At 44.3% G+C, this 22,517-nt stretch overlaps 1 protein-coding gene across 1 annotated transcript; it reads right to left on the reverse strand.

Annotated features, from left to right (window-relative positions):
• Positions 1-8,902: 8,902 nt before the first annotated feature.
• g3bp1 (GTPase activating protein (SH3 domain) binding protein 1) lies at positions 8,903-17,277 on the reverse strand. Its single transcript, XM_006797637.3, has 12 exons — positions 17,109-17,277; positions 12,978-13,094; positions 12,698-12,779; positions 12,247-12,420; positions 12,059-12,149; positions 11,742-11,835; positions 11,295-11,544; positions 11,110-11,214; positions 10,616-10,733; positions 10,294-10,419; positions 10,105-10,214; positions 8,903-10,009 (listed from the first exon to the last, which is right to left on the reverse strand). Exons 2-12 carry the CDS (start codon positions 13,070-13,072, stop codon positions 9,761-9,763), a joined length of 1,494 nt encoding a protein of 497 aa, XP_006797700.1. The 5' UTR covers positions 13,073-13,094; positions 17,109-17,277; the 3' UTR covers positions 8,903-9,760.
• Positions 17,278-22,517: the final 5,240 nt, after the last annotated feature.

The raw sequence follows: 22,517 nt of genomic DNA on the forward strand, positions 1-22,517 counted from the left end.
ACAAACGAGCAGGTGTGAAGGTGACAGAAGTCTGATAGGAGGCGGAGAGGAGCACACTGACAGGAAGCTGTCTCCTGGTGGTTTCGTTTACGGACTTAAAGGTGATTTATTCAAACTGAGCCGAGTTTGGGCTCCATTAGTGTCACTGGATGAATATTGGACATTGGACATGCTTTCTGGTACCACCTTAAAAACACTGCACCCCTCTGGTTATTAAAGTGCCAGGTAGAGGAGCTGGCAGGTAATAAAGTACCTGCTCTAAATTTTAATCTTCTAGGTTTGTTCTTTGAACAGATCCCAGTGAATGAAATCAACGTTTCATTTTTAATACGTTTTCTTTGTGGAGTTTTGTAGACGATCAATTTCTAAATTCAATTCAATTCAATTCAATTCAATTCAATTTTATTTATATAGCGCCAAATCACAACAAAAGTCGCCTCAAGGCGCTTCATAGATACAGAGAAAAGCCCAACAATCATATGACCCCCTATGAGCAAGCACTTTGGCGACAGTGGGAAGGAAAAACTCCCTTTTAACAGGAAGAAACCTCCGGCAGAACCAGGCTCAGGGAGGGGCGGCCATCTGCTGCGACCGGTTGGGGTGAGAGAAGGAAGACAGGATAAAAGACATGCTGTGGAAGAGAGACAGAGGTTAATAACAGATATGATACAATGCAGAGAGGTCTGTTAATACATAGTGAGCGAGAAAGGTGACTGGAAAGGAAAAACTCAATGCATCATGGGAATCCCCCGGCAGCCTACATCTATTGCAGCATAACTAAGGGAGGATTCAGGGTCACCTGGTCCAGCCCTAACTATATGCTTTAGCAAAAAGGAAAGTTTTAAGCCTAATCTTAAAAGTAGAGATAGTGTCTGTCTCCCGAATCCAAACTGGAAGCTGGTTCCACAGAAGAGGGGCCTGAAAACTGAAGGCTCTCCCTCCCATTCTACTTTTAAATACTCTAGGAACAACAAGTAAGTCTGCAGTGCGAGAGCGAAGTGCTCTAATAGGGTGATATGGTACTACAAGGTCATTAAGACAAGATGGGGCCTGGTTATTTAAGACCTTGTATGTGAGGAGCAGGATTTTGAATTCAATTCTGGATTTAACAGGAAGCCAATGAAGGGAAGCCAAAACAGGAGAAATATGCTCTCTCCTTCTAGTCCCTGTCAGTACTCTTGCTGCAGCATTTTGGATTAGCTGAAGGCTTTTCAGTGAGTTTTTTGGACATCCTGATAATAATGAATTGCAGTAGTCGAGCCTGGAAGTAATAAATGCATGAACTAGTTTTTCAGCATCACTCTGAGACAGGATATTTCTAATTTTAGAGATGTTGCGCAAATGGAAGAACGCAGTCTTACATATTTGTTTAATATGTACGTTGAAGGACATGTCCTGGTCAAAAATGACTCCAAGGTTCCTCACAGTGTTACTGGAGGCCAAGGTAATGCCATCCAGAGTAAGAATCTGGTTAGATACCATATTTCTAAGCTTTTCAGCGCCGAGTACAATGACCTCAGTTTTATCTGAATTAAGAAGCAGAAAGTTAGCGGCCATCCAGGTCTTTATGTCTTTAAGACATTCCTGCAGTTTAACTAATTGGTGTGTGTTATCTGGCTTCATGGACAGATAGAGCTGGGTGTCATCTGCATAGCAGTGAAAATTTATGCTATGTCTTCTAATGATGCTGCCTAGGGGAAGCATGTATAATGTAAACAGAATTGGTCCTAGCACTGAACCCTGTGGAACTCCATAATTAACCTCAGTGTGTGAAGAGGACTCTCCATTTACATGCACAAATTGGAGTCTATTAGATAGATATGATACAAACCACTGCAGTGCAGTACCTGTAATACCTACAGCATGTTCTAATCGCTCTAATAGGATATTATGGTCAACAGTATCGAATGCTGCACTAAGGTCTAGAAGGACAAGCACAGAGATGAGTCCACTGTCAGAGGCCATAAGAAGATCATTTGTAACCTTCACTAAAGCTGTTTCTGTGCTGTGATGAACTCTGAAACCTGACTGAAACTCTTCAAATAAACCATTCCTCTGCAGATGATCTATTAGCTGTTTGACAACTACTCTTTCAAGGATTTTTGATGTGAAAGGAAGGTTGGAGATTGGCCTATAATTAGCTAAGACTGCTGGGTCTAGAGATGGCTTTTTGAGTAAAGGTTTAACTGCAGCCACCTTGAAGGCCTGTGGTACATAGCCGATTATTAGAGATAGGTTGATCATATTTAAGATCGAAGAATTAATTAAAGGCAGGACTTCTTTGAGCAGTTTTGTAGGAATGGGGTCTAAAAGACACGTTGATGGAAGTAATTATAGGAAGTAATTATTGAAGTTAACTCAGAAAGATCAATTGGAGAAAAAGAGTCTAACTTAACATCAATGGTACTAAGAGTAGCTGTAGATAATATTACATCTGTGGGATGATTATTGGTAATTTTTTCTCTAATGATAAAAATTTTATTTGTGAAGAAGTTCATGAAGTCATTACTAGTTAACGTTAAAGGGATGGTTGGCTCAAAAGAGCTCTGACTTTTTGTCAGCCTGGCTACAGTGCTGAAGAGAAACCTGGGGTTGTTCTTATTTTCTTCAATCAGTGATGAGTAGTAAGCTGTTCTGGCTTTGCGGAGGGCTTTCTTATAAAGCAACAAACTATTTCTCCAGGCTAAATGATGATCCTCTAAATTTGTGACACGCCATTTCCTCTCCAGATTACGAGTCATCTGCTTTAGGGTACGTGTTTGAGAATTATACCACGGAGTCAGGTACTTCTGATTAGAGACCTTAGTTTTCACTGGAGCTACAGTATCCAGAGTCGTACGTAGTGAGGAGGTGAAATTATTAACAAGATAATCGACCTCTGTTGGGGTAGCGTTCAGATAGCTGCTCTGCTCTGTGTTGGTACAGGGCATTGACGATGATAACAGTGGCTGGATTATATTCTTAAACTTAGTTACAGCGCTTTCAGAAAGACATCTACTTTGATAAAGTCCACTCTCCACTGCTGTGTAATCAATTATTGTAAATGTAAATGTTATCAGGAAATGATCAGACAGGAGAGGGTTTTCAGGAGACACTGTTAAATGTTCAGTTTCTATGCCATATGTTAAAACAAGATCTATGATAGAGATAGAGTGTGATTAAAGTGGTGGGTGGGTTCTTTTACATTTTGAGAGAAACCAATTGAGTCTAATAACAGATTAAATGCCATGTTGAGGTTGTCATTTTTAGCATCTACATGGATGCTAAAATCACCCACAATAATTATTTTATCTGAGCTCAGAACTAAATTAGATATAAAGTCTGAGAAATCAGACAGAAACTCTGTGTAAGGCCCAGGTGGACGATAGATGATAACAAGTAAGACTGGTTTCTGAGTTTCACAGCTGGGGTGGACAATGTTAAGCATCAGGCTTTCAAATTAATTAAAAGTCTGTCTTGGTCTTTCATTAATTAATAGACTGGTGTGAAAAATTGCTGCCACACCGCCCCCTCGACCTGTGCTTCGAGATTTCTGGTAGTTAGAATGACTCGGGGGTGTTGATTCATTTAAACGAACATAATCATCCTGCTGCAACCAGGTTTCTGTAAGGCAGAGTAAATCAATTTGTTGATCAATTATTAAGTCATGTACTAACAGAGACTTGGAGGAGAGAGACCTAATATTTAATAATCCACATTTCACTGTTTTACTCTTTGGTTCAGATGTGGATACTGTATTGTTCTTTCTTTGTAATTGTTTATGTTTAAGTTGTTTGTTGCTGGTTTTTAGTTTGTTTTTTGTCTTTTTGGAAGCTGACACAGTCTCTATGGAGATGGGTTTTTGGGGGGGTAGCAGGAGGAGAGAAGCTGCAGAGAGGCGTGTAAGACTGCAACTCTGCTTCCTGGTCCCAACTCTGGATAGTCATATTTTGAGGGGTTTAATAAATTTGTCCATATTTCTAGAAATGAGAGCTGCTCCATCCAAAGTAGGATGGATGCCATCTCTCCTAACAAGACCAGGTTTCCTCCAGAAGGTTTGCCAATTATCTATGAAGCCCACATCGTTTCTGGGACACCACTCAGACAGCCAGCAATTTAAGGAGAACATGCGGCTAAACATGTCACTCCTGGTCTGATTGGGGAGGGGACCAGAGAAAACTACAGAGTCCGACATTGTTTTGGCAAAGTTGCACACCGATTCAATATTGATTTTAGTGACCTCCGATTGGCGTAACCGGGTGTCATTACTGCCGACATGAATTATGATTTTACTGAATTTACGTTTACCCTTAGCCAGCAGTTTTAAATTTCCTTCAATGTCGCCTGCTCTGGCCCCTGGAAGACAATTGACTATGGTTGCCGGTGTCTCTAGCTTCACATGTCTGAGAACAGAATCACCAATTACCAGAGTTTGACCCCCAGCGGGTGTGTCACCGAGTGGGGAAAAATGGTTAGACACATGAACGGGTTGGTGGTGTACCTGGGGCTTCTGTTTAGGACTATGCTTCCTCCTCACCGTCACCCAGCCCTCTTTCCACAGCTGCTTGGGATCTGCCGGGGAACAGCTAGCGGGGCCTATGCTATCTTCGGCTGCACCAGCTACAGGGGCCTGGCTAGCTAAGGGTGAGTGCAGGGTGCGAAGCCGAGTCTCCAATTCAGTAATCCTGGCCTCCAGAGCTGCAAATATGCTACATTTGTTACAGATATCATTACTGCTAAAGGAGGCCGAGGAGTAACTAAACATCTGACACAATGAGCAAGAAAGTGCAGGAGGGACAGGTGAAGTAGCCATGGCGCTAACGAGTCGGCTACGAGCTAAGCTAGCGAAACAGTACAGAGACAGTGAGTGAATACTTTGGCTATAAATTAGGTAGTGAGTACACAGAAAGTGTGCTTCGGATGAAGCATGTGAAGATTATACTCTGAAAAAAGAATGTATTTAAAAGTTGTTAATTAAACTGCTAAGCAAATAAGCTACTCAGAAACACCACTGTGTTTGAGCAGGAACAGGAAGTGATACTATACCACAGAGCGAGCGAACACCAAGTGACCTTAAAATGACAGACATGTAAAAAAATAAAAAATAAAATAATAATCACAGTTTAATCCTACACGACAGCAGAGGAGAGCTGGAGATTGTCTCTATAATCGCTTCCCCCATAAACATGGATGAATAAATGAATCTGTTTATGCTTTTTTATTGTTTTTCTGGTCTATTTGTCCTCTGTAGGTTTTATGTGGAATTTCTTGAGGACAAAGACACCAAATTTATTTAATAGGTCAGCATTGCTCCCTCGCATCATGTAGATCAGGGGTGTCAAACATAAGGTCCAGGGGCTAGAATCAGCCTGGCAAAGATTCATCTAGCCCACTGCATTTCCAGGAATACTGCTGGGAGTCAGCCGGCCTTTATATGGTGCACTCATTTGGATTCGAGTGGTCCTAAAATCTGAAACATTTTCTGGTCCGAAGCATCTTCTTATCATCTTCAATGCCCTGTACCAACATAGAGTAGAGCAGCTATCTGAACGCTACTCCAACAGAAGTTGATTATCTTGTTAATAATTTTACCTCCTCACTATGTACGACTCTGGATACTGTAGCTCCTGTGAAAACTAAGGTCTCAAATCAGAAGTACCTGACTCCATGGTATAATTCTCAAACACTATTCTTAAAGCAGATAACTCGTAAGCTGGAGAGGAAATGGCGTGTCACAAATTTAGAGGATCATCATTTAGCCTGGAGAAATAGTTTGTTGCTTTATAAGAAAGTCCTCCGCAAAGCCAGAACATCTTACTATTCGTCACTAATTGAAGAAAATAAGAACAACCCCAGGTTTCTCTTCAGCACTGTAGCCAGGCTGACAAAAAGTTTTGAGCCAACCATCCCTTTAACATTAACTAGTAAGGACTTCATGAACTTCTTCACAAATAAAATTTTTATCATTAGAGAAAAAATTACCAATAATCATCCCACAGAAGTAATATTATCTACAGCTACTCTTAGTACCATTGATGTTAAGTTAGACTCATTTTCTCCAATTGATCTTTCTGAGTTAACTTCAATAATTACTTCCTCCAAACCATCAACGTGTCTTTTAGACCCCATTCCTGCAAAACTGCTCAAAGAAGTCCTGCCATTAATTAATTCTTCGATCTTAAATATGATCAACCTATCTCTAATAATCGGCTATGTACCACAGGCCTTCAATGTGGCTGTAGTTAAACCTTTACTCAAAAAGCCATCTCTAGACCCAGCTGTCTTAGCTAGCCTCCAAAAACAATAAGTTCCTTTGGAGCAGCCGTTCAACGCCTCTCTCTGTCTCTCGCAAGCAGAGTTGACCCACACAACAAAGTAAAGCTATTTTTCGGCTACGAGCCCGACACAGAACCCGTATTAGGCAGAGGTCCCTTTACTACGGTTCAGAGCCGCGGACCTTCAGTAACAGTAATAAATCACAGCAATAGTACATTCACGTAGTTGTAAAATGCATGATAATATGTTAAGTAATCCAAAGTATTCAGAATACGTTACTCTCATTGAGTAACGTAACGGAATACGTTACAGAATACATTTTGGGGCATGTATTCTGTATCCTGTAATGGAATACATTTTAAAAGTAACCTTCCCAACACTGTGCATTTATTACTTCCAGGTTGGACGACTGCAATTCATTATTATCGGGATGTCCAAAAAACTCCCTGAAAAGCCTTCAGCTAATCCAAAATGCTGCAGCAAGAGTCCTGACAGGGACTAGAAAGAGAGAGCATATTTCTCCTGTTTTGGCTTCCCTTCATTGGCTTCCTGTTAAATCCAGAATTGAATTCAAAATCCTGCTCCTCACATACAAGGTCTTAAATAACCAGGCCCCATCTTATCTTAATGACCTTGTAGTACCATATCACCCTATTAGAGCACTTCGCTCTCGCACTGCAGACTTACTTGTTGTTCCTAGAGTATTTAAAAGTAGAATGGGAGGGAGAGCCTTCAGTTTTCAGGCCCCTCTTTTGTGGAACCAGCTTCCAGTTTGGATTCGGGAGACAGACACTATCTCTAATTTTTAAGATTAGGCTTAAAACTTTCCTTTTTGCTAAAGCATATAGTTAGGGCTGGACCAGGTGACCCTGAATCCTCCCTTAGTTATGCTGTAATAGACGTAGGCTGCCAGGGGATTCCCATGATGCGTTGAGTTTTTCCTTTCCAGTCACCTTTCTCACTCACTATGTGTTAATAGACATCTCTGCATTGAATCATATCTGTTATTAATCTCTGGCTCTCTTCCACAGCATGTCTTTTATCCTGTTTTCCTTCTCTCACCCCAACCGGTGGCAGCAGATGGCCGCCCCTCCCTGAGCCTTGTTCGGCCGGAGGTTTCTTCCTGTTAAAAGGGAGTTTTTCCTTCCCACTGTCGTGCTTGCTCATAGGGGGTCATATGATTGTTGGGGTTTTCTCTATCTATGAAGTGCCTTGAGGTGACTTTTGTTGTGATTTGGCGCTATATAAATAAAATTGAATTGAATTCTAAGGTTACCCTGCAGACCAGCACAGCCCCAACACCGCTTATTTATTCGAAACATTGATTGATTATACTTTATTGATCCCGAAAGAAAATGGGTAGGTTAAGGCTAGCTTCAGCCAGTGCCAACATGAGCACCCCTTCTGACCGTATATAGATTACACAAACATCACATTGGGAAGAGGTCAGATGTATGACAATCAGTGAAATCCACAATACATACAAGAAAGAGGAGAAAAAAAGAACTCCTCCCAGACTGAGCTCCTAAGGGAGAGCAGTTTGAGAATAGAAAAAACAAACAAACATGTCTTATGTCTGTTATTCATATCTTTATTACAAACAAGTTAGACGATGACGTCGTGTTGTTCAGAGGTGGTGAGAGGAGAGCGGACTCGTTAAAGCAGCCCAGGTCAAACCGGTCAGTACAGAAATGGATGCTACTGTTCACACTGCCACTGTCGTTGTGATGGCGACCATCACCTGATCACCTGTGAGAAATGTATGGAGAGGTTTTACCTGTCGATGACCACGGCGTTTCACAGTGAACTGCATGTATTGCTGTTACCGCCATGACTGATGAAACCTTGCTTTCATAAACCAGCGTTAACCTGCTCTTCTCCTTCTTTTGTCCCTAGCTGGCAGTCGGTAGGGGAGGTCATCCACGAAGCCAATATGTCTCCATGGGTGTCGTAGGGTTTCCATCTTGGTCAACAATGCACTTCCAGACCTTGATCTTTGCTTGCTCAAGGGTTAGATGTTGTCGTTTAAGATAGTCTTCAATTTGCTCGATCCAAGACTTCTTCGTGGCGATGATTGCTCATGCAGCAGACGCGGCCAAACCAAAAAAGCTCTTCTATCGAGGGCTGCTGGTGACATTGACGATGTATCGCGCTGTTGCTGAGCCGGTCACAGAGGGATGCTCGGAGAATCTGATGCAAACGGCACATTTGGAAGAACTCGAGCTTGTTGAGTTCGGGCTTGAGGATGACCCAGGTCTCGGACCCATAGAGAAGAATTACCAGTGTGTGGTACAGGCGGATTTTGATAATCAGGGTGAAGTTCGTCTTCCTCCAGACGACCCATTGGAGGGAGCCGAATGCCGCTGCTGCTGTGTTAACCAGCTGGTCAAATGAACACTGTCACACATGTCCATAGACCTTGGCCTTGTTATGGTTTAAATGAATAATTTATAGTTTCTGGATTAAGTGAAGATAAAACTCACCTTTTTTTAAATCAATTAAAGGCATAAAAAGAAAAAGATCAGTATTAAAGCTTCTCCTTCTTAAAGCGTCCATGTTCCTGGACATGGACACGTGCTGCCGTCCTCAAACACGTTTAACTCCCCGTGCATCCGTCCACAGACTGAAAACAAGCTCCAAAACAACGTTCAAAACAGTAATTCACTTTAATTTAGTTCTCTCGTTGGCCGGTGAGCTCGCTTTAAACATGACAAATGAAGTGCATCGGTAGAAGCCTAACAACGGGTTTGGAAACATGCTCCATTCAGACACGTCTGTCAATCCACATATTACAAGCCAACATTATTATTACTCAAATAAAACCACTATAGTTCAGCTCTTGACCTGATAGAAAAAAAATAAGACAGATCCATCGCTAGATACAACGGTGGCAGCAATACACAGGATTGCCCAAGCAGTAAAGTACACGTTCCTTTAAGAAACAGGGAGAGAACGCGAAAAACAACACCTAACCTCTGGGTTCATTATCCCCAATTCAAGTAGTATTTACCCTTTTTTATGTGTTTGCATGTTTTGATTTGTTTAATAAATTCAAGTTCAGCATGAAAAACAACAAAAAACTGACAAGAGTCCAAATAATACGTGTTGGTGGAGGTCAAAGAAGAAGAGGAGGAGGAGACGATGGGAGAAATGAGTGCGACGTCCTCAAATCAGGAGGTGAGGGGGAGGAGAAGGAGGCTGGAGTGGAGGGCATCCGGGGAGGAGGAAGAGGCAGCCATCTTCAGGAGAGACACATGCTGCTGAAATCAGCAGGAAGGAGCGGGCAGAGCTCTCGACTAAACCTGCGTTGATTACTGAAACCTGTTTTGACGCTCATGCGCCAGGAGGGAAACAACGAGGAACCACGACCGCACAGAGTTCCTCGCTTTTCCCTCCCAGGAGCGGAGCAGAGAATTTGGCCGTGTCCAATCAGCTCCTGCTGCGGCAGGCACACACCTGCTCAGGTAAATGACAGTAATGAACTCAGGTTCAAAGGCCGGGAGCCTCACTGGCGGGGGGCAGGGTAGCGTCCCTCGCTGGGTCCGGCGCCCCGTCCGGAGCCAAAGCTGGGTTTCTGTGACGTGCCTCCACGGGCAGAGGGGCCCCGGGGTCCCCCGCTGCCCCCAACCCGCTCTCTGGGCCCGCCAGGCCCACCGGGGCCGCGAGGCCTGGCGTCCCGCCTGTCGCCCTCTCTGGCTGACCGGGTTTTCTTCTCCTCCACGTTCAGGCGCACGTCGCCTCGGAACTTGATGGGCTGAAGGAGAAAAGAGGCATTAAAGCAGTTGTCACGGGCCAAGACACAAACAGCTGAGCGTGAAGCTCCTCGGCTGAAAGCATCAAAAAGCTCACCCTGTTACTGAGGATCTTCTGGACGGGCTCAGAGTCGTCGAAAACCACAAAGCCAAAGTTTGGAAGCTTCCCTCCGCTGTTGATCCTGAGCTCCAGGACTGTCCCGTACTCTGAAAGACGCAGTAAAAACAGTCAGATTTTACACCTACAAACAAAAGAAAAAACAAAGTTTCACACAACCCAACTCACGCTCAAAGAACTCCTTCAGTTCGTTCTTGTCCACGTCATGAGGCACGTTCCCCACAAAGAGTTGGTGTGCATCGGGATACCGGACCACCCGGCGCCCCTCCGACTCACCCTGCTCTCCTTCTCGAGCTGAAACAAACAAGAAGAGTCCTTTTCAGACACAACATCTCTGTGTTCAGCAAAAATGACAAATCCAAATACCCCGAGGAGACCCCGCTGTCGCAAATCAGCCAGGGACACCTTTGCAGCCGAGCTCCTCTGAGGTGCTTCGTGATGTTACCTCTGGTTTACAATAAAGGCCTGCTGCTGACGGGACTATGCGTACCTGGTCTGGGGCCTCTGTGAGTGGGCGGAGGACCTCCCGGCCTCTGTTCCCTTGACCTCTGGTCTCTCTGTGGTCTCTGTGCTGGTGTCTGGGACTCTGACTTCACTTCAGCTCTGGGCTATGAGAGTCAAAATGCATTTTAAAACAAAAAGTTTGTTTTCTGGACTCGAGGCTCTGATTATCATCACAAACGTGCTGCTGGCAGAAGCTATGTGTCCTCTGCTCTCAGAGCTCTGCCATCATCTTCTACCCAAGAGAAGCAATTGCATCATAAAGTGAGATTAAATCTGCTTTTAAAATAGTGACACCTGCTGCCAAAGAGTATAAGGACAGCCATTTCCAGAAAAATGCTGAGAAATCAAAGTCTTTGTGTGAGACTTTATCATATTTGCTAATATTTGACATGAATGTTCATTCAGAGCATCACGGCACTTCTGAACCCACACCTGCGACATAAAGCCTGAGCAGGGTTCTGAGGGAGAACAGGGACTCACCGGTGCTGTGGGGGTGACTTTGACGACATGGGGAGGGATTCCTGAGACAGGGACAGCCCCGCTGGGAGGGAGGTTCTTACTGGTGACCAACGCCCAGGAGAACGGCTGGAAGACAAAGGAAGGAAATCAGATCCTCGTGTTCGCCACTTAACCCAATTCATAAACGCCGCCGCACAACCACCTACCCTGTTTTCCTCCGGGGCGGCGGGGGCGGGCTCGGCAGGTGCAGCGACAACTTCTGTAGCGGATGGTGTGGCGGGGGCAGGGCTTTTCTCTGTCTGCTCGTCACCTGTGTGCACGTCCGTCTGCGTGTCCGGCTTTGTCTCGGGCTTCAGCTCCACCGCCACTGCCTCGGCCTCCTTCTCTGCTTCCTGCTCTGGCTCTGGGCTTGCCGCCACCGCTTCCTCCTCGTCACCAGGAACGGCTGGCTCTGAACTGGAAGCGAAGAAGAGAGAAGTTCACTTCACTGAAAACGCTACTTGTGGCAGTTTGCTTTAGAACTCCAGTAAATAAAACTGTGACATCACATTCCTCTTCCACAATCCGGGTGCAGCTGTGTTCTGTGCGTTTAAATATTCAAGTTTAAACCTCGACAAGAACGTGAGACTCTTCAGCGCGCTTCGATCACATACCAGGCTGCTGGATCGTAGAAAGGAGCTGACTCCTCGGGAGCCACGTCAGGGGAGGGAACCCTCTCCTCCAGCTCCTCCACCTCGTCCTCGGACTCTGAAAACCAAAACACGTACGTAACATTAAATATCCGCGCGAGACTGCGGCTGTACTAACAGCAGCAACGCTGAACTTCCTCCACCTCTGCTCTGAAAACACTCGACTCACTACCCAAATATTTTCATCCCCATTTAACCGATCAGACATGTTCAGGATTTCTCAATCTGATCTCTGAAAGAGTCATGAATCACAACAAAAACAGAACTAGATGTGTTCTCACCCTCAGGCGGCTCAGAGTCAGAGTCGCCGAACACTTCGTCCTGGTAACGGAACACGTCGTTGTGGACGTAGAATTTGTTTGCAACGGTTCCCTGAAGGAAAGGAAAACCCATCAATCAACACTTTCTACTGCGAGTTCATGTCACAGATCACATGATAACAGGCTGAAGGCCCGATGGAAGTACTGACCTCGGGCGCCAGCACGAAGGTCTGCATGAATTTCCTCATGGGCTGCATGTTGTTGGACAGCTCGCCCATCACCTGCACCACCACGCCCTCATTCAGGGTGGCGTGAGCGTCCACGTGTCTGATCTTGGTGTGACAATCTCGGAAGCTCAGAGCCATCACCCTCTTATGGATCTCCTGGAAAAGAGAACAGGCAGGCCGAGTCAGACTTCCCGCGCCCAAACCTAAAAGCTATGAACTCAAACCAACTTCATGCTCGTGGTCAGACGTCAATCAGAGGACGCCGCCTCGTTCAGCTTATCATTCAGGATGGGCCAGCCTCGTCTGAAATTAGCCTGCGTGTGTGCGTTTTAATTTAAGATGTAACTATAACATATTACTTTGTAGTACAGTCACATGTTCCTTCTAGCTCTTTGGAATTGACCTTAAAGCTACAGCCTGCCACTTTACTTACAGATTGTCCGTAAACTGCCTCCGCCGGTTTGCCGTTGCTGTCCAGGCCACCGTGCACGTAGGATGAGTTCTTTCCATAAAACCTGAGTGCAAACAGCAGAGACGGGTTTAGTGTGTGCAGGAAGACATTTACAAAGACAGCGGGCGAGCGCGTGACGCTTCAGTCACTCCCTCGTATGCTGACAAGAATTTCACTCGCATGTACTGTACCAGTGTAACTGCACATGTGATGTGACAATAAAAGTGATTTGATTTGACAGACAAACAGCTGCCGGCTGTACCTGTGCAGGTAGTCGGGGGCCTGGTTCAGGAGTGTGTAATACTGTCGGACAAACTCTCGCCCGACCAGCTGGGCACTTGGCTTCTCCATCACCATTTCTTTGGTCAACTTGAAATCTCTGCAGAGAGAAAGAGCAGGCTGAGATCAGCAACAGGACAGATGATATCACTACAAACAAAGAAAGCTCCGCTCATCCCGACAGCTGTGAACAAATTCATCATGGACGTTTTAGTGCCACAAACACGGAGACATGAGGAGTGCACAGACTGAGAAATCTGCTCAATGAAGTCATTCTGAGCTCAGTAGTCTCTTAAATGTTGATCATTCAGAGCAGCAGACCCCGTGGGGTAGAGGAACTTTGTTTCAGGTGCTGATGAGCTGCTCATGCAGACCGACTCATCGCGTTTCAGCCTCGGCCTCTACATGTTTGTGACGCCTGTATTCAGCAGGGCCGACCCATTCTGCCTCGTCTGTGTGCACCGATGTGAAAACGGCCCTGGATACGATTTTCACAGGGCGTGCACACTAACCCACAGAATTAGCAGAAAATGTAAAAAAAAAAAAATTCGGGACGATAAGTGTCTTACATGAGATTTTGGTCATATCGCACAGCCCTACTTTCTGACACACCTGACTTTACGCTGAAAGTCTTATTAAAAAAACTGTTTCTTCTGTGGCAGATAGCACATCGTCCACGGGAAACTGCACGAACGTTGACTATGTTTTGGAATGGTTGCAGACTATGGCTTGTTCAGATGTGTTCTACAACAACTATGATGCAAACAGGCGTCAGAAGCAGGAAGCTTGCTGCGCTCCACAGACACGCCTGGCATGCTCAGACAGACCTGCATACTTTCCCTGTTTCTTGAACATTTGCAGTTTTTAAAATGAGACCCGCTCAGGATTTTTCCACAGAAAGCTGCAGGGCTCGTCAGACTCGATGGATTGCCCGCTTCGTGCCTCTACTGGTAGATTTTCTCTCTGTAGCAACATGAATGGAGTCTATAAGGAAGACTGGAAAAAGTCATTCCTGCTGTGAATTCCTCAACAATCAATCCCAAGGTCCTTCTTTCACGCTGAATGGAAATGAACCACAGGAAACAACCAGCTGGGTCACTTTACTGTGGCAGAAAGAGCTGGTGGCTTTTATTTGAGGGTCTCTGCTAAAAACATTTCCAGGGTATCCACCTGTGAAGCCGGCAGCCCGCTTGGCCTCCTCATCTGGATATTTTTAGACAGAAACCACGGCTGCTACATGAGCTACTCGCCGACTCTACCCGCTAACCTCTCTCAGTGTAAAACTCCAACAATAGGACAAAAAAAGCTCAACACGGACAATGTGTTAGCATCTAATGTTTAGTTCAGTAACAGTTTTGGCTTTAATCTGTGTTCTGTTGTCCAATATCTATTTAATGTTTTTTTAGGTTTAATAAATCAACAAAGTCTGAGTAATGATATTAAATAAACCTGATCTCAACATCAACTGAAACAACGGTGATGAACATCTGTTATGATATCCTGTGTATCGAGCAGCTGCTGTTCTAAGCCCAGTTAGCCTTACCGAACCAAGAACTACAACCTGCAGTTCCTATAGCATCCAGCAGGGGCTCCAGCAGCAACTCAGTTAAAATGAACATGTTTACAGCCTGAAACAAACTACTTTGTGGTCTCTATAGATGAGTTCTACCTTTATAAAAGCTGTTTAAACTGGACTAGGGTTTGCATTATTAGGGGCGTGGCCTCTGACAGGTGGTGGTGACACAGGTGGCCTGCACAAACATCCTAAATCACAATTCATGTTGATCTGAACTTTGTTGCTTTGAACTGTACACAGTGTGCAGACTGTCCAACTTGGGTAAAATCAAACAAAAATCAAAGTACGACAAGTATTACATTTAGAAGGTTGTGCAGATTACACCGGCCAATGAGTATTTTGCTGCTGGGCTTCGTTCAGCTGTGCTTTCATGAATTTCGCTTCCAGATTTCAAATTTTAAAAAATGTTTTCTTCAAGCAAGCCTAGTTTTTTTTAGCTGACTTAAAAAAAAGAAAAAGAAAAGACAGTAACGTATTTCAGTGTTTAACAAGTTTGGTCTCCAGAAAAGTGAAGGCAGAATAAAAGGATGCGTATTTGTTGCCCCTGAACTCCGAACTGATACTGAATCCGCAGCACACAAAACACTCGTGGACGCAGAGTGAAAGCAGAGAATCACGAATCATGAGTGTGAAACATAGCTCATCAGATGATTCAAGACTCATGTTTCTGTCAACAACAAGCACAGGGAAAGATTTCATCAAGACATAAATGTGACCGAAGACCGATATCAGGGAAAATGTAATCCAGGTATGACGGTGACTGCTGCTGGTCATCGCAAAGAGCGACAGATGTAATGAAGCGCTAGTGACTCATATACTTTTAATCTCTTTTATTTAAATAAATTGATAGAAATTTAATTTAATGCATCTCTCGCTTGTTTCCCAAAACCAGTGAAGGCACAATGGTCTCCTACTCCCACACCCCAACATCTTTCTCCATCTCTATCCCAGCATCATCATCTGTTTCACTACACCAGTGGTAGGCAACTCCAACCCTCAAGGGCCAGTGTCCTGCAGGTTTTAGATGTGTTGTTGATCCAATACAGCTGATTCAAATGGTAAATGACCTCCTCAACATGTCTTTAAGTTCTCCAGAGGCCTGGTAATGAACTAAGCATTGATTCAGGTGTGTTGACCCAGGGTGATCTCTAAAACCTGCAGGACACTGGCCCTTGAGGCCTGGAGTTGCCTACCCGTGCACTACACCTAGGAACCTCCTGAGATTTTCCTCTTGTCCTCCCGCCTAGCAGCTCCATCTTCATCCAGTGTATCCACTCTCCCTCGATTTTGAGCCATCCCTCTGATTGACTCATTTCTAATCCTGTAAAACCTGATGCTTAAGATTAAATCTATCTCAGGTGAGCCTAACCATACCTTGGATATCCTGCTCGAGCATGCTTCCTGGTCTTTATTTTCATGTCTTTGGACATTTGATAAACTTTAAATCCATTTTCGGTTAATTAATTAAGCCCTGCACTCCTACAATTCGTCTTCCTCCTCCTTACCCCCTGGGCTAGCCAAGGAAGATGGCCGCCTTCCCTCAGCCTGCTGTTGAAGGTGTCTTCTTGTTAGAGAGAATTTAGCCCCCTGCTAACACCGGGAGTACACGGGATCACTGGCCTTCTCTCTACCTTCCACCGCAAAGTGCTGTGCAGATAAGTGTGCACACCTGTACACACAGCACGAGCCATCTGTTGCTGTGACACACCGCCCAGCCCTCCCTGGTCCACCAGGCTTTAAGGTGGACTAGCCCAGCTAGCCTAAAAACGTGCCCCAATCCTTCCAGCTGGCTCTAGCTTATCGATCCGAGCTCCGCGTGAAGGACCGCGATGCACGCACACAACGGCCGCGGCGTGCCCGCTGCCTGGAGCCGTTCACCGGCTTACACGCGAGCCTCAGTCCCACCGGTAACCGGGTTCACATGGCATGCTAGACGGCCCTCTCCGGAGCCAAGCTGTGGAAACTGAGCGAACACACGGCTCCCAAAGCGAGGCAGGGCGAGCGGCGGCCGCAGCACGTGTCCCGACCGGCCACCCCTCCGCTGCTGCCGGAGAGAGCCCCGCTAGCAGCTCCGAACCGGGACCGAAGGGTGAACCAAACACGAAATTTATCTTTAAACTATTTATTTAAATTAACATGTAGGGATTAAACGACAAAATGGAGCGGTAAAAGAGGCAGTAACGACCGAGCCACGGCTAAAAGAGAGCTCCATGTGGGGGGTGGCTATATCCTGGAGACCAAACAATCAAGCCGGTAGCTCGCTTTGGGAGCCGTGTGTTTCGACTTTTTCACGCAATAACAGTTATTACACCATCCGATGGCAGTTCAAAATACTCAAATATTGTAATTTATAAGTAATACACGATTATATAATTATACTCTAGTTACAATGTCATTAGGGTTGCTAACAGCAACTCCCCCTCTACACCAGGCTGTAGACGCGGCCTGGAAGAGCGATCCAATTAATAAAAAACCCAGGTGATATAAACTAATCACACACAGAGATGTTGGATTAGATTACAGAGAAGAGTAACTTACCGCCTGGTGAATTATTTTGGGCAAAACTGCGCTTTACAAACAGGAAGTGTCTTAGAGTCACAGCAGTGGCTGCCTGAACGCTAACGGCTTCACAACGTGCCGAAATGCTTAGTACCGGCCTCGGCTCCACAACCGAACGTGCTATTCTGCCCGCCTACGCCACGGCTACTCAATCAAATTCACGCTCTGCGACTCATTCGCCAATAGTTGAACGTGACTGAAACGGCCCCTTACGTACAGCCAATCCGGAAGCGTCTCCTCGCTGCCTGGGTTCACGGAGCGTGCCAATAACGTCACAGTGTCAGTTGACGGTACGATGGTTTCGTGAACAGGCGACTGCCGTTTTTGTTGTTAGCTCGCAGTGTACCGTTGCTTACCCCCGCCTGGGGGCGACAAAGGCTTTTGTTGTCGAACCTGGGAGCGAATGAGTCATCCAATCATGCGGATTTTAATTTATTTTAAGCGACTTAATGTGATAAAAGGAGGCCGTGGGACCGAGATGTGGGCTTAACTCTTTACAGATCAGAAGAAGCTGGATGCAGCCTGCTTTAGGACTGTTAAACAAACGAATCCAAACTCAAGATCCAGTGAGGGGCTTTTTCTGCAGCCATAAACCTCATCTCACCGATACAAGTGCAGAGATTCTTTATTTATCATTTTCTGTTCTGTGTCGGTAAAAATTTTAACAAATATGCGCAAAAGAGAGAGGAAAACACCATAAAATTAGCTGACAGCTGGACATTAACTTGTTTTTTTAATTCCTGCATTTCCAGTTTTTGCCATTCGTATTGTGTCCCTTTGTATTTCCCTCACGATTTCCCATCATCACCCCCTCCTCTCCACTGCACCCCTTCAGTGTTCTGTTTTTTGTGTGATTTGTGACAGAAGTAAACAGCAATAATGAAAGAGAACGTTTAAAGATGGAGGTGATGCTGTGATGGATGGTTTGGAGACTGTGGTACTGACACAAAAACAGCAAAACAGATGGTTTATCGATGTAGTGAAGGAGGACATGCAGAAGGTTGGTGTGGTAGAGGAGGGCGTTGCTGCGTGGAGTCTCACTGTGGTTTACTGAGATGTTTCAGACATTTGCAGGATCAGATTGCTGCCTCGCGGTGTTTATCCGCCAGCTCAGAGCTTCGTTTGGATCTGGACGCTCGTTTGATGAGTCGTTCACCTGGAGATTTATGTGCATAAAACTCTGATTATTTTATTATTGATTACTGTGGAGTGTGGCACATGTGAACATGAAGGGCAGGACAGGCTGTGAAGCTGCACACTCATTGGCTCATACAACTCATGGCATACCACAATAATCCTCAATATTTTATTGAGTATGACCCCAAATGAGTGGCCGTAAGACCATAAACCCAGCAGAGGTCAGAGAGTTGTTGTCCCGTACACTTCCATAGGACCAGAAGGCTTTTTGTGACCACAGCTGTCGTCGTCTGGTTGTCGTCTGGTGGCCCAAACAATTCAAAAGCTTTTGGAAATGACACACCGCCCATCCAGGTTATCTGCGAGAACCAGACAATACTGTCGTTGTTCGGTGCAAAGCAGCACTTACCAACTCGGTTTCCTCTGAAGCAGGGAAACGACCGAGTACAACATTTAACATCTCTGTATAGATTTCACGATTCATTTAACTCATAGCTTTAAACTTTAATCTCAGGTGTGAGCACATATAATGTAGGATACATGCAAATATAACGATACTAGATTTGTTTTCATCATCAGAACTTTTGGATATATGTGCAAAATAATATCAATAACATATGATGCTCTGCCAATCGGTACCAAAACAGCCATCCAAAAAGCTTTTCCTTGGAGCAAGATTTCTTTTTCAAAGACTGTGTACAGTCACAACATCATTATTTTTCACTGTGTTCATTTAACATATAAAAAAAAGTTTTATGGCTTTTTAATAAAAACACATTTCCCTTTAGCTGTAATTATATAACACATTAAAAGGAACCAACAATAAAAAGCTAACAAGTGCTGTAGAATTCTTCTTATTCCAGCTTTTTACTTGCTGTTCTGCTTTCATTTAAAGAAGCCCAGGTTACACAGAAATTCGTTTTTACCACTAGATGGCAGTAGAGACTTTGATAAATGGACTGGTTCCTTTTCTAAGACATGTCGTTCTACCCAGCAGGATGCCCTATAGAGCAACTTGGGTTAGTTTCCAGGGGTATTTGGCATACATACTGGAGTAGCCAGGGATCGAACCACCCACCTGTTTGACTGACACAACAACAGTCAGGGCAATCATTTCTTCACTTAAAGCAGGGGTGGGGAACTCCAGGCCTCAAGGGCCAGTGTCCTGCAGGTTTTAGAGATCACCCTGGGTCAACACACCTGAATCAATGCTTAGTTCATTACCAGGCCTCTGGAGAACTTAAAGTCATGTTGAGGAGGTCATTTAGCCAAACAAATTTAATATTTTACCTCATGCTAAGTTTACCACCAGAATCAGACTCTCATATCAGATATACAACTTCTACATTTGTTTGCAGTGTTGGTGTGTTGGGCTGAAGCAGGGTCAAGTGATAACAGTAAGGCTTTAGTGACTGGCTCATTGTGACAGCAGAAGCTTCACAATAAACATAAACATAAAGTATTTTTCTTTTACAGAGGCAGACGGTGGTTATTAACAAAGAATGCTTGCATTTTAGACACTGCATTAGAGGCATTTATTAGGAAGATGAGAAGTTTTTGGCACCTGACAGCTGTTAACAGAAAATCTGTGAACCCGGCCTGTACCTTTATACTTATTTAAATACTCACGAGTATTTTACTTTAATTACTTCACTTAACTGCTTTTTTACTAATGTTATATTTCAAGTAAAATATAATTTTCACACATAGCTACAATAAATGGTCATTATCATAATCTTTGTATGTGTCCCTCCAACAGACGGCAGCAGTGATGGTTTTAGTTTGAAAAGCTGCTTCTGTCCCGTCAGCTCAAGATAACTTGTTATGATGACATCATCATTTACAATGCTACAGTAAAAATAAAGAGGGACTATTGTAGTGTTATCTTCAAAAATCTTCGCTGCCATGAAAGGGAAGTGTAAAATCTGTATTTCCAGTTTGGATAGCAGTGCGCTGTGATTTGATTGTGCTATGTGACACGATTGATCTTGCAGGTAAAAGTAGCTCACTGTAACTTCAGAAGCAGCTCAAAGCATGAAGAGAATATATTTTAACTGAGGAAAGGATTTAAAGCACAAACAGTTTTCTTCAGAAAGAATAAATGATTCCAGTTTGGACACAATAACAGAGAGAATGCGCAGGGTGAATATTATTAATACTCTATATTATTATATTACTCTATTGAGTCACAGCACAAAGTACTGCTGTGCAATGATGTGCTTTAACTCTGTAACACTCAAAGCTGTCCAGTTCAAACTGACTGTTATCTTCCAGTTTGCACTCAGTATAAAAACTTGAGCAGGGTTCAAGTCGTCAATGAGTATCATCAGGCCAGACCTGAGAAACAGAATCACTGATGCTCACAGAGCAGGAGTGAATATACAAAGTCATCACAGCGGCTCCAAGTGTGAAGAACTGGAGTGAGAAGCATTGTCGAGAAATTCAAAGAGAGCCGCACAGCACAGAAGAAGCCTGGCAGAAGAATTAAAGAGTCTGAAAGAAAACTAGTGAGGGTCTAAAACACCCAGAACAACTGCAGCGGCACGCGTGGATGACTCAGCCGAGTTATCATGCAAAAAGGCCTCACCACTGACTGTTAGCGTCGGGAGCATATTAAAAAATGAAAGGGAGGTAATATATCTGTTATCATCTGTATGTGTTCAGGGAGTTTCTACCTTTTTAACCACAAGATGGCGCTACAGTGTTAATGTTTGTCTTGGAGAGCCTCTCATGTCTGATATAAAGAGGTCACAATATAAACAACAGCCAGTTAATCCACAAATCAGAATCGATTATTTAAATCATTTTAGTTCATGTACATGACGTCCAGTCTGACGGACGTCGGACTGTCAGAGGAAAGTCCAAAAACACGCCTTCCTTTTCTGTAACTCTACCCTTGGTGGCCAGAGTGTGGCCTTTGTGTGCCCTGGTTTTTTGCCCCGAATCGCATGTTTAACATCACAGACCTCAGTGTCACTGAAAACCGAAATCATGCACTTATTTGAATATTTCTGTAATCCTGCTCACACCTGTCAGGTTTCTGCTCTCTCTCTCTTTGTTTGTGTGCGTGTGTGTGTGTGAGACGAAGCTGTGATTTCCACCTGAGTGACAGAGCGAGCTAGAGCCTCGGGGATGATGCTTTCCCACCTGTGGCGCTGCTTTCAGAACAGAAGGGTGCGCGTTAGACTGCAGGATCAGCTCTCTTTGTTAACAAAGGAAAATCACCAAATTAGGCCTTCAGGTCCTGCACACTAAGCTAAGGTTCCTCTGCCTGCCTGGCATATTTTAATCCCAAAGCCTTTTGTTAATCTGAATAAATACATATATTATTTGACAGATGAGAGCAGTACAGCCACAGAGGAGGCGGTTAGACTGCTTTCTGCTCTGGAACAAAACCATTCACGATTTGTGTCCTTGAAGAGAGGAGAAGAGCTCCTTCTTCCCCTCTCTGACAGTTTTTATGGGTTTGGTGAGCATCACTGTCTCTGTGAAACTGAGCAGCGTAAAAACATCTCTCACAGCGCGTTTCAGACGATCTTCAGTTGAAGGACTTTGTGTTCCTCACCGCCTCCTCACCACTCCGCTCGGTTTAGTTCTTTTCAGAACTCTGACAGAGTATGCAGGATTCAGAAAGATGAAGGTCAAACAGCAACAAGGCTGGTTTTGTTTTTGTTCCTACATACTAACGGCTTTCAGCTGTCACGTGTTGGCTCAGGTTCAGAGTGAAAACTCCCAAAAAGTGCCAGAATATGCCCAGAACCGATCGATCACGATATATAAACCGCGTACAGCCACATAAGTCTTACAGTGTTACATTGACTGAGTTTTACTACAGCAGCTGTTTGCATCTATTTGATTTATTTATACAGGTAGTCCTGTTAAGACTCAATGTCTTATTTACAACAGAGACTTGTTTCACACAATCAGACTAAGATTACAGTTAATAGGTAAAGACCCTCCAACACTGGAGAGAAGACTTCAACAATGTGACAGTCAATCAATCAGCCAAGTCAGCCAATCAATGTGAGCAGGATTGGCTATAGTGAGGAGGAAGAACTCATTTTTTAAAAATGTATATGTTTAACTGTGTTTTTCACAAATAGAACAGTTTGCAGGAATGGGAATAGTTGCTCATACATGTACTCAGAGAATCAACGTGGATAAAAACAACATAGGAAACCAACCGAAGCGTCTTGGATGTTACTCACTATGATAATCGTGTCATTCCAGGTCACCTTTCAATCCTTTACG

This window comes from Neolamprologus brichardi, chromosome 2 (genome assembly GCF_056152115.1).
Source record: "Neolamprologus brichardi isolate AB-2024 chromosome 2, ASM5615211v1, whole genome shotgun sequence".
Lineage (NCBI taxonomy): Eukaryota > Metazoa > Chordata > Actinopteri > Cichliformes > Cichlidae > Neolamprologus > Neolamprologus brichardi.

Excerpts from the sequence above, each read along its gene's own strand:
- g3bp1 (XM_006797637.3), bottom strand. The coding sequence starts at position 13,072 with ATGGTGATGGAGAAGCCAAGTGCCCAGCTGGTCGGGCGAGAGTTTGTC. Across the intron at positions 11,836-12,058 it reads TGACTCTGAGCCGCCTGAGG|AGTCCGAGGACGAGGTGGAG; the intron begins GTGAGAACACAT and ends TTTGGTTTTCAG. Across the intron at positions 11,545-11,741 it reads TTCTACGATCCAGCAGCCTG|TTCAGAGCCAGCCGTTCCTG; the intron begins GTATGTGATCGA and ends CTTCGCTTCCAG.